Below are 15,900 nucleotides of genomic sequence, written 5' to 3' on the forward strand. Positions count from 1 at the left end.
GTGCTTGGCCATTTGGGACATCAACGATTGGAAAGGGGTGTTGGGCCTCAACCCGAATGTGTCCCCACCTCAATAGGTGCTTGGGGCGCCACATGCGACATGGCCGCCGTGGGAGTGGCCCATACATCACTTTTTTTCCCTGCTCACTGAGGGTTTCGACGGGAATTCTGGGCGCAGGCTCCTTACCCAAGCGTATCACCCCTGAAGGAAGCCATACGCCAGTCCGGGGTACGCTTGTACCCATTTGAACTAGTGGGTGCCCGGCAGCGGTGGGAATGGAGCCCACAACTTCCCGCAGCCGAGGCCACAGCGTAGCGTCAGCAGCTACGTCGTAAGCAGCGTAGCAGCTATAGGGTACCGAGGTTAGGTCTACTATAACAATATGTGAGTCGGCGAGCGAAAGAACAAGGAACCGTTCAGGCCGATGGCAGGAGGAGAAAAGACTATATTTTATTCTTCTTTTTAGATGCAGAGCATCTTATAGCGGCGGCCTGTCCCGCGGCGTCGTTGGCGTCGGCGTCCGTCCGCACCTCTCCTCATTCTCTCCACGCCAGCTGTGCGATAACGCCTCTCTCCCCCTCTCCACGCCATCTGTTCGATAACGCGCTTCTCCCTCCTTGTCTTCATCCGCCACCTGTGCGATAGCACGCGCATGCGCGCCTCTCTCTCTCCTCCTCCCCTCCGCGCCAGCTTCTTATATAAACCCGGAGCTTGCGCGTCTGCCTCAGTTGCTGCTTCGGTTTAGTCACGCTGCGAGTTCATTAACAGAACCGCGAGCACCTCTGAAGACAAGGCTGCGCAGAGAAGAGCTCGCGACGCAGAACGTAAACGTCGGCGACGCGCAGCGGATCCAGATTCAGTTCGCCAACGCGAAGCCGCTTCGAAACGTCAGCGTCGAGCAGCGGATTTCACACTTCGAGAACGCGAAGCCGCTTCGAAACGTCAACGTCGAGCAGCGGATCCTGAGCTTCGAGAACGGGAAGCCGCGTTGGTTCGTGAACGTCGAGCAGCAGAACCTTAGGTTCGGGAACGTGAAGTTCAACGTAAACGTACGAAGCGAGCGGCGGAACCCGACCTTCGAGAACGGGAAGCCGCGTTGGTTCGTGAACGTCGAGCAGCAGAACCTGAGGTTCGGGACCGTGAAGTTCAACGTAAACGTACGAAGCGAGCGGCGGAACCCGACCTTCGTGAACGTGAAGCCGCGTTAGTTCGTGAACGTCGAGCAGCGGATCCTGAGCTTCGGAAACGTGAAGCGGTGTCGGTTCGAGAACGTCGAGCAGCAGAACCTGAGGTTCGGGACCGCGAAGTTCAACGTAAACGTACGAAGCGAGTGGCGGAACCCGAAGTTCGAGAACGGGAAGCCGCGTGTAAACGTCCACAACGAGAGGCTGCTCCTGATGATACACGCGACGCGTGAACGCCGTTATAACGACCGCGATGCTCCGCATCAGCCCATGGTTCCCCTCGGGAAGATGGTGTAATTTTTCTAACCTCGCACGAGAAACGAGGCACATGCGCATTCCCATGCACTTGAGCGCGCCATAAATAAAAGGCGACCGATGAAGATGACGATGGCCGCTAGAGGGCTCACCGCCCCCCCCCCCCCCCCCCCCCTCGTTTAGGAGAAGCGCAGCGATGCATGGGTGCCCATGAAACGGCCTTTAGCGTCGGGTGGTCGGGTAAATCCTTGTTTTCCGTGGTGGTGAAGTGGTCGAAAGCGCACCATGCTGGCGATGTCGCCAGGTAGGCCGGTTTGACTCTGTCGATAGCCACGACTTCTTCACGTCCGTTGAGCTCGATGGTCACAGTTTTTTTCTGTCCGACTGAGTACCTTTAAAGGGCCGTCGTAGGGAAGCGTAAAGGAAGCTCAGATGCCTTCATGCCGGACGAAAACGTGGCTAACTGTAGTCATGTGCTTGCTGACAAAAACGCCAGTCGACGATGCATCCCGGCTAGGGCAAGGAAACAGGCGTGAAAAGAGGAAGCGGAGCCGTTGAAGTAACTGTCTGAATCGGTCGTGGCGACAGTAGCTGGCTCAAAAAATTCACCAGGCATACGCAACGTTGTGTCATAGACCAACTCCGCAGTTGTGCAGCCGAGGTCGTCCTTGAAAGACGAGCGCACGCCAAGCAGGACGAGAGGAAGATCTTCAGCCCAAGAAGCGCGAGCCTGGCGAGCCATCAAGGCAGCTTTAAGTTGACGATGAAGGCGTTCGACCATTCCATTGGCATCCGCCATGTCCATACTACTGGTGGTACCCGGTAGTATGGACATGGCGGACGCCAAGCAGGCAGTGAGTTCGCGGAAGAGATCGCATTGAAACTGTCGGCCACGATTGGTGGTAACAACGCTGGGGCATCCGAAGCGTGAGATCCAACCGCTTAAAAACGCGGAAGCCACGGTAAATGTCGTTACGTCGGTGAGAGGGAGCGCCTCAGGCCAGCGTGTATAACGGTCCACACAAGTGAGGATATAGCGAGCACCTCTGGATGGTGGAAGTGGGCCAGCGATATTGATATGAACGTGATCAAACCGAGCGTTGGGTGGGCGAAAGGAGTGAAGTGGTGATTTTGTGTGTCGTGTCGTCTTGGAGCGTTCACAGTAAAGTCATTCACGCGCCCAGCGGCGCACGTCAGAGTTCACACTCGGCCACACAAAGCGGGTCGTAATGAAACGCTGAGTAGCATGAACTCTGGGATGACTTGCGCCGTGAAGCTTGTCGAATATTTGACGGTGGAGCCGGCGTGGGACAAACGGACGTGTTCGATCCCGTGAGACGTCACAAGCGATGGTAGCCGAAGAAAAAGGAAGGGGAACGTCGGACAGCGCCAGTGACGTGGTGGATGAGCGGATGTGCCGAAGTTCGACGTCTGTAAGTTGCGCCGCGGCGATTTCTTCGAATTCAAGTGTGGCCGTTGATATTGCGTCGATACGGGAGAGGGCACCTGCGGCCGCGTTGACTGGGCCTTCAATGTACCGAACGTTCAGGGTGAATTCGGAGATAAAGTTGAGGTGCCGTATTTCTCGTGCGGTATGAGTGTTGTGGTTAGCGCGAAAAGCGAATGTCAAGGGCTTGTGGTCCGTAAGGACGTGAAAGCTTGAGCCTTCCAGCAGGTGTCGGAAATGTCGAATGCCTAAGTATACCGCCAGAAGCTCACGAACGAACGTGCTGTATCGCGTTTCTGCAGGTTTCAGTTACCCGAGTGGTACCCGAGTGGGTACCAGGAGTTGCGCTGGAACTGCTGTAACACCGCACCGACAGCCCTATTAGATGCATCGATGATGAGACGCATTTGTGCAGCGTGCAAAGGATGCACCAGCAGTGTGGCATCCACCAATGCGTTTTTGGCAGCTTGGAAGGACGCTTCGGCGTCAGACGTCTAAGACAGTGGGGAGGACGGAGCTTTCGTGTTCTTGAGTAGGTCGGTCAGTGGTATGATAATGTGGGCGATGTTGGGAAGAAAATGGCGGTGGAAGTTCAGCAGCCCAAGGAAATCGCGGAGCTTACAGATTGATGTTGGGCGAGGAAAGTCGCGACAGGCTTGAGACTTCTTTTCCAACGGCCTGATACCCTCGCGAGTCACGCGGTGTCCGAGGAACTTAATGTCGTCGACACCGAAGAGGCACTTTGCGGGGTTGGTGAGAAGGCCATGTTCCTGAAGCCTATAAAATAGCAGGCGCAAATAGTCGCAACGCTGTTCGGGGGAAACACTGGCCACCAGGAGGTCGTCGAGATACCAAAATAGGAAGAGGAGTCCCAGGGTTAGCTCATTGATGAACCTCTGTAACGTATGAGCAGCGTTTCTCAACCCGAACGACATGCGAACGTATTCGCAAAGCCCGAATGGTGTCGCAATTGCAGTCTTAGGGATGTCCGCTGGCTCATCCGGAATCTGGTGGTAGGCCTTTACCAAATCTGTCATTGACTATCACCGCTCCCGGTACGTTGGCAGAGAAGTCGTGAATGTGGGGGAGGGGATAGCGATCAGGGACGGTGTGCGCATTGAGGGCACTGTAGTCGCCGCACGGGCGCCAATCCCCAGGATCACGCTTAGGAACCATGTTGAGAGCTGATGACCAACTGCTCGACAAAGGACGGATGATGCTCAGTTGCAGCATGTGCTCGAATTCTCTTTTGGCGATGACAAGGCGGTCCCCAGAGAGGCGTCTGGGTCGGCAAAACACTGGAGGGCCAGTAGTGACAACGTGATGTGTGACGTTGAGACGTACTGGCAGCTCGAGGTTGGACGGTTTCGTGATGGCTGGGAAGTCTGACAGATTTGAGGCGTACATTGATGATGGTACCTGAGGCGCCGTTCCAGTGCTTTAATGTCGTAGGTGCGATGATGCCTTGTGTAGACATACTGGTTGTCGTGTCGACGAGTCGAGCGCGGAGATTAACACTGAGGTGGAAGTGGGTCAGAAAATCAACACACAATATGGCCTGCGTACGTCTGCAACGACGAATACCCAACGGAAGGTGCGTCGGAGACCCAAGTCGATAGTAAGGGAGCGCTGACCATAAGTGTTCATGGCAGAGCTGTTGGCTGCTTGAAGAGGCGCAGTTTTCTGAGATCGCTGCCGATGTAGTCGTATGGCAGAAACGACACTGACCTCTGCGTCCATGTCCACGAGAAATCGATGTCCGGCAATCCTGTCAGTGACGTAGAACAGGCGGCTTGTCGCACGGCAAGAGTGACTGGCCACCATCAGTGGCTCCGAGGTATGTTTCCCTGCCAGCCACAATGGGAAAGGCGCTGATGTGTGCTGGCACCGAAGTTACTGTGGTACCAGCATTTTACGCGGTGACGAGGGCTTGAACGGGAGCTAGCTAGACCTAAGAGACAATCTGGAACGGGAATCGCGGTCTCGTCGACGCGGGTGGGACGGAGGCGGTAGTGCATAACAGTCTCAGCAAGGTCATCGATCAGTTGCTCAAGGCGAGACTGCCAGTCTTCGAATTGCGACAGCGGAACGGTAGATGCCGTCGCCACAGTATACCTCTTGCTAAATAGTCAATGACGCGATTGGCCAGCTCCACCAGCTTGTCGAGGGACAGGTCGTCTGGTGTGGTAGCCAAGGCAATAACCACATTCTGCGGCAGGCGCTGAAGGAACAGTTCTCCCAGCAGCGGGCTGTTTGCGTCCAGCAAACTGTCACTGAGAAGCCCCCGCATGCGACGTAGAAACTCCTACGGTCGCCGGTCGCCAAGCTCCTCTTCGTTTAGAAGCTGCTGAAGACACCTGCGCACAGACACAGACGTGCGATGCAGCACCGTCGTTTTAAAGTGGTCATAGGGGGTGGTATCGTTGGACGCGTCCCCAACGTTGTAGAACTCGGCAACCACCTCGGTTGAGAGAGCGGTAACAGCGTGCTAGAACGTCGCTTGTTACGAAGTAATGCGCCGAAGGGTGAAGATGGCCGCCACGTGTGTAAACCAGGCTGCAGTATTCTGTAGCCAAAGCGATGGCAGGTGAATCTGCACCGTTCTGCAACTGCATCTGCAAGAACAAGGAACGGTTCAGGCCGATGGCAGGAGCAGCAGAGACTATATTTTATTCTTCTCTTTTTCTAACATCGCAGCACGCACGCATGCGCATGCCCACGCACATGAGCGCGCCGTAAATGAAAGGTGACCAATAAAGATGATGATGGCCGCTAGAAAGCCCACCAACCGGTGTTTGCGGATACTTGATGTCTGCACACGACTGTTCCATGTAACTGAGTCTGCTAAGCGAGGCCTCGGCGATCGCAGCGGTGTACTGCGTAGCGTAACTACTACGGCCGCTACAAGGTGCCATGACGAGCAATCTGGCGGCCGACAACCACTTGCTCCGATTGGTTTCTGTGAGCGACGTAGCTACAAGGGCGTGGCGACATGGGCGTGGCAACCGGAAGCTGCGTCATAAAAAAATTACGAAAATGTCCTAGTTTTGAGCGGGGCCTTGCGCCTTTGCCATCATCCCTTTGTAGCTTCCAAGGCGTTAGTGGAGACGGAAGGGCAAAGAAAGCGTCGCATTGGTGTGGTAACTACCTCTAAGTCAGCTTATATTTGAAGGATTCGAAAACTTTTGCGGAAGAGGACTCATAACGCCACATCCTTTAACAGTGCAGCGAATGTGTGGCTAGTTAAAAAAGTGTTTCAGGTCACCTTTACGGAGGGCTGCCAGAAATTTTGCCACATCAACGCGTATCGCATCCGCGTATAATTAGTACGGCGTCCAAGGAGCTCAAGCGCCACGCTAAAACGTCTTATCGCCATCAGTGTTTCGCCCTAACCAATTTTAACAGCGGAGCTATTGTATGTCGAGGCTACGCCGTCCGTCTGTCCGCCAGTGTCACGCAAGGGGCAGGTTCCGCGCCCCACCGCTTGGGGCGCTGCGCTCAATGAGAGGCCACCTTGATGGATTCCGCTCGGCGCGAGTGGCTGCGGGAGCTCTCTCGAGAGCGGTAGTGCCGTCGCCGGACGAATTCTACGTTTCGAGCACGGGAATCGGAAGCGAAACGGCAGCGGTGGAAGGCTAATCTGGAGCTACGCAAGAGGGAAGCGCAAGCCAGACGTAACTGCCAAGAGACCGCTACCAAAGAGGATCATCGGCGGGAAGCGCAAGCGAAACGGCAGTGGCGGGAGGCTAATCCAGAGCTACGCAAGAAAGACACGCAAGTCAAGCGTTCTTGGAAGAAAACGAACCCTCATTTTTCCCAGCAAGAGGCAGAACAAAGACGCAAGCGCAGAGAGACCGCTTTGACCGACGGTGCAAGAGATTTCTTCGACCGGGAGTTAGCAGGGAGTGTTAAGCAGACAGTCAAAACATTAGCCATAATCACACGAAAATCACTGGAAAACAAACATAATCACAACATAATCACAAACTCACACACAATGACAGAAACCCACAAAAAATCACAGAGAAACACAAGTGAACTACAGCTCCGCTGTTTCAGCATATTTCCACATTGGGTGGAACTGGGTTGAATTTTTGTGACAGGCGTTAAAATGATTATTTGTAGAAAAAAGTACGCAGCTATCTCGCTTTTTTATCGCACAGACGGCCATTCATTATTATTACATTTGCTCCTCACCAGCTGCTTGCGCGCGCTGGTGAGCAATTCCACGGCTGGTGACCTATAGTTTCTTTATTTATTGTCGCCCGATGCTCTTAGTTTACCTTTGATGAAAGAATATTGTCGGCTTACAGATAATGGGCCACGAGATGATGCACGCATATGACGTGAGAGGAACCGAGTTTGACCACAATGGCTTCAATCGACCCTGGGTGACGCCCAAGTTCAAGAAGAAATACGCCCGAAGGGCACGGTGCATACGGAAATCGCATCAAGCTGCTGTAAGTACATACACCTGGACACAGCTATGCATCTTTCTAGACGCGTTCATCGCGAGCACCCTTGTGAGTCGCAAGTGCCGAAATGGGGTATTTATAGCTCCTTACATAAAGGCATGGCCAATAAGAGCGACGCTGCACTAAAAATGCAACAGTTAGAGGCATTGCAGATGCAAGGCCCTTAGGAAAAATGAGCCTAGGAAGAAATCTTATTTTCGAGGAGGTTTTTCTGTAGCTTGTGTTAATGATAAATATACGATTACTTACTTTTAGTTATCGCTCCCAAAACGCAGTTTACTACTCCAGAAAACTCCTTGTATAATTTGGTAATTTAAGTCCGTAGGAAGTCGGGTGATTCCAGTGTGGACTGCGACAGCAGGTGGCTCAGTATTAACAAAGGCACGCAAAAGCAACAATAAAACGTTCCTGTGCAGCGCATCGGTTCATCTCGCTGACACTGTTGATAGAGCGCCAAGGACAAAAGACAGGGAACGTGACGGGCGTGTGTTGGGTCGTATAAACAGGCAAAAAATAAGCGTAGCTGAATTTGATCGGTCATTTTTTCTGGTCTCGTTCGCGAATGTTGGCGCCGGTTCAACTGAATTAAAAAGAAGATAGAAAATTCCCTAATTTCGTAAATTAAACTATCATGCCTACAATTGCAGCTCAGCGATAGAAATTACGACAATCTCTTTAAAATTCTAGAAACAAATAACGCACCTGAAACAATCAAAACTGCTCTATCATACATTGTTCTGATAAACATCAGTACTTTGCGATTTCGAAGTTTCCAAAACCATCGTAAACATTAAACAAGTTCATGTAACCTATAAATTCTTATATAAAATGTATGTTCTTGAGATAGTCTCACAGATACAGTTTACAGTACTCCGATATCTATTTTTGTAGAGTTGTAAATTCTATGCTTTAACTTTTTTTTAAACTTGCCGATTTCGAGAATATTTACAAAAGCTTTAAAGGGGCCCTGAATCACTTTCTGCCGAAGTGGAGAAAGACATATGAAGTGAAGATAGGCTATTTCGGAATCACTTTGCGGCAAAATGTTCAGCAGAAGCGGAGTTATTGGCAATCAAGCGTGCAAACGTCCGATGTGCTTCCCTTCTTCCTTCAATGCCTTGCACTGTGAAGGCTACGGCGGAGAGGGGCGGAGCTACAACGCCCCGCCTCCGAAACGTCACCATGGCGCGTAGTTCAAATTTCATTTTGGAGTTCCTATTTTGGTGCCTACGATGCGCTAAACGTAAGCAAAACGCGGTTGTCCTCAGCGAGCCGCACTGCTCTTAGCCACTGGACTCGTGGCGCCACCTCGCGGCGGCCGCGGTGTAGCCGACCGCAGTGGCCATAGCAGCCGTGTATTTGAGTGTGCTTTATTACAAAATAAAGCACGCAGAAAAGAGCGGGGATTATGGGGTCTTTTGAAACGAGAGCATTTGAGAGAAAGGTGACTTTGCATTCCGCTTGCGAGCCTCCACGGACCGCTAACGACAGCAGAACTTGGCTGAGATGTTCACAACAACGTATGCTACCCGCGGACTATGTTATTTCACCAAGCGCGAGGGGTGGTTCAGGGCCCCTTTAAGGCCCGAAATTAAATTTCATCTTCATAGGATCACTAAAATTTGGAGCTTTCTCCAATTAAAACAAATTTCATTCAAAGCGTTCAAGGTATTGTCTGATCAAAAGCATTTCGGCGTTTTACATCTTTTTGATTAGGAAAATTAGTCGGCCCTGTGCTAAATCTTCCTGATAGGTCTTAAGATTAAAAAAGGCACATGTCGGTCTTTGCTCATGCCTAGTGGAAGTTGATCGCACAAGCAATTATCTACGGAAAAAGGAGACGCAGAAAGCACTATCGAAAGCCGAGAATATTAAATACTAGTAGCTTTCGATATCATTTTCCTGCAAGAAGCCTAAAATATGGTAGATGTCACAACTTTATCACTTGGTTGCTAAGAATAAAAAAAATGAAACAAACAGTACACCTATTCATGACCCATTAGCAGTGGAAACAATGTTTCAGACTGCAGTTTCTTTTCCTTTCAAATAATTTCGGCTAACCTTATATTCACTTTAGTTCACCTTATCGTATTTTGTCAGTTCTTTTTTTTTATTCCAACTGTCGTTTCCAAGTGCTTCAATTGTTCTACATTGATTTAATCTCGGTTTTATTATATTGTTACACTACCTCCGGCAACAAGTTGATTGCCCTCGCAACCGATTATACAACTCGGTTTGGGATGACCAGAGCCCTTCCAACCTCCTGTGCAACAGACGTAGCCGACTTCCTGTTGCACAACATCATTCTTCACCATGGCGCTCCTCGTCAACTTCTTACCGACCGGGTTCGCTACTTCCTCTCAACAGTTGGGGACGACTTGCTCCGCTCTTGTTCTACCACACACAAACTTACTACTGCATATCATCCGCAGACGAATGGTCTTACTGAGCGGCTTAATCGAACAATAACGGACATGCTCTCCATGTATGTGTCTGATGACCATAGTGACTGGGATACTGCTCTCCCCTTTGTCACATTCGCGTACAATTCCTCGCGCCACGACAACGCCGGTCACTCGCCATTTTATTTGTTGTTCGGCCGCGATCCCGTATTGCCCTTTGACACAATACTGCCTACCCCTCAAGAGCTCGTGTCTGAGTATGCCCACGATGTCATTGCCCGAGCCGAAGAAGCACGCCAAGTTACTCACCATCGTCTTCGTGCTTCTCAGATCAAAAAGAAAAGCATTTATGACAGTCGTCACCGTGACGCTGACTATGCTCCCGGGGATCTTGTCCTTCTATGGTCTCCGACCCGCCGCGTTGACCTCTCTGAAAAACTAATTCTCGATTCTCCGGTCCTTACCGGGTCCTTCACCAGGTGACCGACGTGATCTACGAGATCTCTCCGGTCACACCTACTGTTTGCTCCCTCCAGACTCCCCATGACATCGTTCACCTCAGCCGCCTTAAACGCTACCAGTCCTCTTCAACCTAGGAAGCACCGGGATGGCGCTCCCACGGTGGGCGGACATACGTTACCCTGCTCTGCACAATATCGAGGAACAGGAGCTCGAGCTTGAAGACTGAAGAAGACTACGCTTCAGTGACTGACTGGTTGTGTCAATCATTGTCAATTGTGTAAATATTGTAAATATATTTTCCCGTCTTGCTTCTTCCCTCCGTCACAATATATATGGTACCCAAATATTGATCAATTCCATTGCAAGGTACGTTCCGTCGATGCGAGGGATGGCTAGTACATACGATAGAAACCTTGCTTGGCATTCGTGCTGCAGATACAATGATCCGACTGAGGATATCAACCAAAAATTTCACTAAAAATGACCATCATTATTCCAAGAACCGAACCAGAACTGTAAAGGGAATATTGTTTTTCAGTTAAGGCCGAAATGGTGGTTGGTACATGTCAGACACTTGATCTGGAGGTTTGTTTCCCGTGCATTGATTATATAGTTATTGGTTAGCTAGGTTACCTCATTTCTAAATACACACGCATTCGCCATTACTCTACACGTGGCAGCACCATTAGGGAACGGTCATATTATCAGAATAATGTGCGTAGCATGATGGAGACGGCAGGAAGCGCACCTAAAAGCAATCAAACTGCAACATCTTACGACTGAGCTAATGGGTAACCAAGCTACATTGACTGAATGTCGTTCGCCACTGATTGGAGAGATAATTGAGGAGCGGCCTATTAATTCACGTGGCAAAATCCTGCGCGCTACTAACACCGTCTGTCGGACATCATTTGAAAAGAGAGGACAACAAGCTTTGGCAAATTTAGTCCCGGCGTATGAAACGATGTTGTGAAATAGGAATTTAATCTTGGGATTATGTGTGCAACAGATATGGAGCCCTATAGAGCAGCTGCAGCTCTCCGGGATCTCGGAGTTCTTGAGAGGAGTTCAGTGCAGATCCCACGATGCACGGCAGCAGAGTTGCAATGATAGACGGAGACATCCCAAATCGGTGACGTCATGTACGCAAGTCTCGGGGGCTTATGAAGCATGTGCGTATTTCAGCCTGGTAGACTACCACAGAAAACTTTTGGCTATGCCATTTTGAACCTTAATCAAAGCAAGACGAATAAACAAATGCAGGAGCGAACAAACGCGATCGGCCTCTTTCTGTTAACAAATAAATTTTACAAATGATAGAGCAATAAAGGTAAGGACAAAGAAGCTACACAGGACGAGCGCTCGCGTAGCGCTGTCCTGTGTAGTGCGTTTTTTTCCTTGTATATCTTGAGCGATGATTGTTGTTTTTTGTTCAGAACCAAGTCGCCAAAGAAAACACATTCATATCATTGTTTCTCACAGTAAAAGCCATTCTGCTGCTTGATTACTTCTCGGAATGTGCTTAAACGACCGGCTGTAGCTCGCGTAACAGTTTGATTTATTTAACATTCGCGTTATAGATTTATTCTGTACCGTGATCACAATTCGCAGGTAAGGCGGAGGCCCCGGCAACATGTGGTGAATGACACGCTCGACTCCGAGAACCTTGCTGACTTTGTGGGCGTGAGGATTGCATACGACGCCTTCACTTCGTTGTCCCACGAGGAGCGGATGCTCAGATTGGCCGGCCTCAACATATCGGCGGAGAGGCTCTTTTTCATCAGCCACTGTGTCAAGTCGTGCGCTCAGTACAGCCGAATAACGAGCCGCTATGCACCATACCGCTCCCGGTGTATAGTGCCATTGATGAATATGCCCGAGTTCTCGAATGCGTTCGGCTGCGTGGCAGGGCAGCCCATGAACCCGAAAAAGAAGTGCAATTTCTGGTCATAAAATGCTTTCCACTCGCCTTCTTCTCGATACGGTCGCAATGCATGGTCTTCCTTCACATATTTTTTTATTTAGAGCGCTGGTACATTAATTCACGGGAAGCATTATTAGATCTGATTTCGCAACTTCAGCACACGAATTATTTATCACTTTATGGAAGGGAGCTGGCATATGGTAATACTATTTCAGGCGGTATTATTTTTGTTATTAGTCTGAGTGGCACTTCGCCCACTCAGACTAATCAGGAAGTCTCAACGCATGAAGACAAAAGAAAGTTGAATTTTTACAACGAAAAAAAAAAAACACGCGAATAATTTTGAGGAGCTTTATCAGATGCACTTGCAGTGTGCTGCGTCTTTTTCTTCTATGGTTCTGTACATAATGCTAATGTATTTCATGCTAAGCCAGAATTATGCTTGATAAATATGGGCTAACACCGTAGTGGAGGGCTCCGGATTGATTTTGAACCCCAGGTGGTCAAAATTAATCCGGAGCCCTCCACTACGGCGTGCCTCATAATCAGAACTCGTTTTGGCACGTAAAACCTCAGAAAGAAGAAGTAAATATGTGGAAAACGTCATTTAACCTTAGAAACTTCATCTTCGACCTTATGTTTGAAACGTGTATTTAAGGTTAAATACAATAATTGGAGGACGCTCCAGCTTCGCCTTTAAGAGCGGTGATAGCGTTCGCACTATTCGCATCGCATTTTTCTTTATGAGTAGGCTTCACTGCAACACACGTGGGAAAGCCAGCTCACAAAGACCAAGCTTATACAGATCCGCTTAAAGTCTGCTGCACGTTTAAACACAAATGCGTTGCTGGGAATGTAAGCCGTCTTATGTCAAAATGTGAAGAGCCTAGGACCTTCTTATTTTAATTGTTTGCTGTTGCCTCGAGGCGCGCGCTTGTTCAAAATTTATAAAGGCTTGGTTTTCAACATTCCCGTCAATGTGCCTAGAACCAAAGTACAGCGAAACACCATCAGAATTGGAGGACGCTTAAGCTATGCCTTTAAGAGTGGAACGCGATACCATTCAAAGATCGCTCGCTGCTTATCAGGCTTTCTTTCTCGCATATTTAAATCACAATCCAACGCTATCATCTGTGTAGATTGTAGTTAAGTGGTACTTTACAATCTTTCAGACAGATTGTACTTTGAGAAATTGAATGAATTCAATGAATGGAAGTAAATTGTGACATATGTTGTAGCTAAGCACACATATTCTGTGAGATTGCTCTTTATCCGCCTTGGTGGGCAAGCGGCTAGGGCATTGCGCTGCTTAGCCCGAGGTCGCGGGATTAAATCCCGGCCGTGGCAGCCGCATTTCTAGGGAGTGTAAAATGCAAAAATGCCAGCGCATTGGGTGCATGTTAAAGAACCCCAGAGGGTCGCAATTATTCTGTAGTCCCTCGCTACGGCGTGCCCCATAATCGCATCGTTTACTGTAAATATATCCGTTTAGCGTAAAGATTTCAATTGCCCCTTTTACTAAAGATTTGGGTCACACAGAATGGACATGTGTGTTGGATCTGCATATTATACACGTGTACATCATGCTAAATTTACTCAAATTACGACAAACGATTTCAAATGAAACATGAATATGGAAGAACATTCAGACTATCCGTTCTTTAAAAGCAATACACTCTCGGCTTTGTTCTTCGAGCTGAGCGTTATTACGAAAGCAGGCGCCATGGCTTACGATATTCATATGTGCCTCGTAATATAGGTTCAAATAAACGGCAATTTGTATAGCCTCAACTATTCATCCGTTTCCACTTAGTCGGGCCACCTTTAAGAAAGTGATGCGTGCTATAACGCATACCCCATCTTGACTAATCTGTGTGGTGGGAAGTGCCGCTCTGCTCTGCACTCAATCACCGCTCAATAACAAATGTAGCCAATACATAAACATTTACTGCTACTAAATAGCTACGAATAGCTAGCTTCACTTTGGATATTTCAACCAATGCCTTCGTTAAAACAAAGAGGTACATTTCCACTCCAGCAACCTCATTACTGTGATGCTGTTCGCTTCTTCTTTCTAGGGTTTTACGTGCCAAAACCAGTTCTCATTATGAGGCACACCATAGTGGAGGGCTCCGGAATAATTTTGACTACCTAGGGTTCTTTAACGTACACTACAACGCAAGCACACGGGCGTTTTTGCATTTCGCATCCATCTAAATCAAGCCGCCGCGGTTGGAGCTGAACATTTGGTCAACTTGAGCTATACTCAAGCTGATAACTTTGATGAAACGTGTGTTGGCAACCTCTAGGACAACAGTATCGACGTATGTGAACCTATTCGAGAACATATCCAAAGATTGTTACCACTATTAGTACCATTACCTAGAGAACACCGTCTGTTATGATTTGGTCGAAATTTTGACCAACTGTGGTTTTTCTTCAACGTAACCATCTATGTGACCAGTCGCTGCACGCTGCGTGCGTGAAACAGCTGACCATAATCCCGACGCAGAAAACCAAGATTTGCGCCGAAGCACAAGACAGGTCGTCGCGGACTATGCAGGTGGCAGTAATGTCAAGGTCGCGGGAACAACACGCTGCATAAAAAATTATGCGTGGCTCTGCTACCGCAAACACCAGAGACCAGTGGAGCTGGGGTCTTGATCTCAAGCGACATGTCTACAAAGTGATACAGGCCAGATATACTGGAAAAGGCGTTTTTTTTCTCGACTGTCCACAGACGTAGGCACCTGCCAATAACCTTTGGTAAAATCAAATCTTAAGAAAAACTTGCACTGACCAGCAAGGGCAAGAACCACGTCGATGCGTGGTATGTGCTCAATGTCAGCAGTCAAGGTCTTATTAAGCTCGCTGAAGTCTATACATAAACGGATCGTATTGTCGGCTTCCATGACAACTACGATGGCAGCGTGATAGGGTGACTGCGACTTTTCAATGACGCCCAATTTAACATTCCTTGCACTTCCTTCTCGACGCTTTCCCGTAAAGCTAGTGGGATAGGACACTGCGGAATTCATTGGCTTATTGGCTTCATTGGCTTATCATTGGCTTCATTGGCTTATCACAGGTCAAGCATTCTTTTGTTCGACAACTTCAAATGGACCCTTCCATTACGTTGATAATTTGTTGGAATTAGTCGGCAGTAGAAGTAGTACTTTATCGCCACCGTTTAAATTGGGAGGACGGCTCTTCCCGTCAAGGTACGTTTCCTGTTTTGCGCGTGCCCACTCCAACTCATCATGGGCGAGTTTGCATGTCTCTTCAATGCGGTTTCGAAGATCGACAAGATAGGTATAGGATGTACTAGTTTCGCCGTCGATATTTTTATTGGTTCAGAGCTCTTTGAGGACCGTCAGTGGTCTTCGTACGTGTCGACTATAATTCAACAGAAAAGGCGAGATGCCCCAGCTTACTCGCGGCACCTCTCTGTTGGCGAAGAGCAGAGGAGCGAGGTACCTATCCCACGATCCAGGTTTCTCTTGGCACATCCTCTTCAGCATGGTCTTCAGGGTCCCGTTGAACTTCTCAACGAACCGATTCGCCATGGCATGAGAGGGGGTTGTTCGGAGAAACCTGATGGCAAGTAGACTCCCTACCTCTTCTATGATTTCCGCTGTGAAACTTGTTCCTTGGTCGCTTACGATCTCTTTCGGTAGAGCAATCCCCCCCCCCCAAAAAAAAATCTCAAGCATTCCCTCTGCCACGTGCAAAACATCAATTGCAAGGAGAG

The 15,900-nt window shown here is 49.1% G+C and overlaps 1 protein-coding gene across 1 annotated transcript in view; it reads left to right on the plus strand.

Annotated features, from left to right (window-relative positions):
• Window positions 1–12,189, plus strand: part of LOC125944541 (neprilysin-1-like) — a 35,776-nt gene extending 23,587 nt beyond the window's left edge. The window contains exons 3-4 of the mRNA XM_049665039.1: window positions 7,200–7,346; window positions 11,837–12,189. Of these exons, the coding sequence (XP_049520996.1) occupies window positions 7,200–7,346; window positions 11,837–12,178 (489 nt within the window). The 3' untranslated portion in view covers window positions 12,179–12,189. The remainder of the gene's footprint in view (window positions 1–7,199; window positions 7,347–11,836) is intronic.
• The last annotated feature ends 3,711 nt before the right edge of the window (window positions 12,190–15,900 follow it).

The sequence above is a fragment of the Dermacentor silvarum genome, chromosome 3 (assembly GCF_013339745.2).
Source record: "Dermacentor silvarum isolate Dsil-2018 chromosome 3, BIME_Dsil_1.4, whole genome shotgun sequence".
NCBI classification, from domain to species: Eukaryota; Metazoa; Arthropoda; class Arachnida; order Ixodida; family Ixodidae; genus Dermacentor; species Dermacentor silvarum.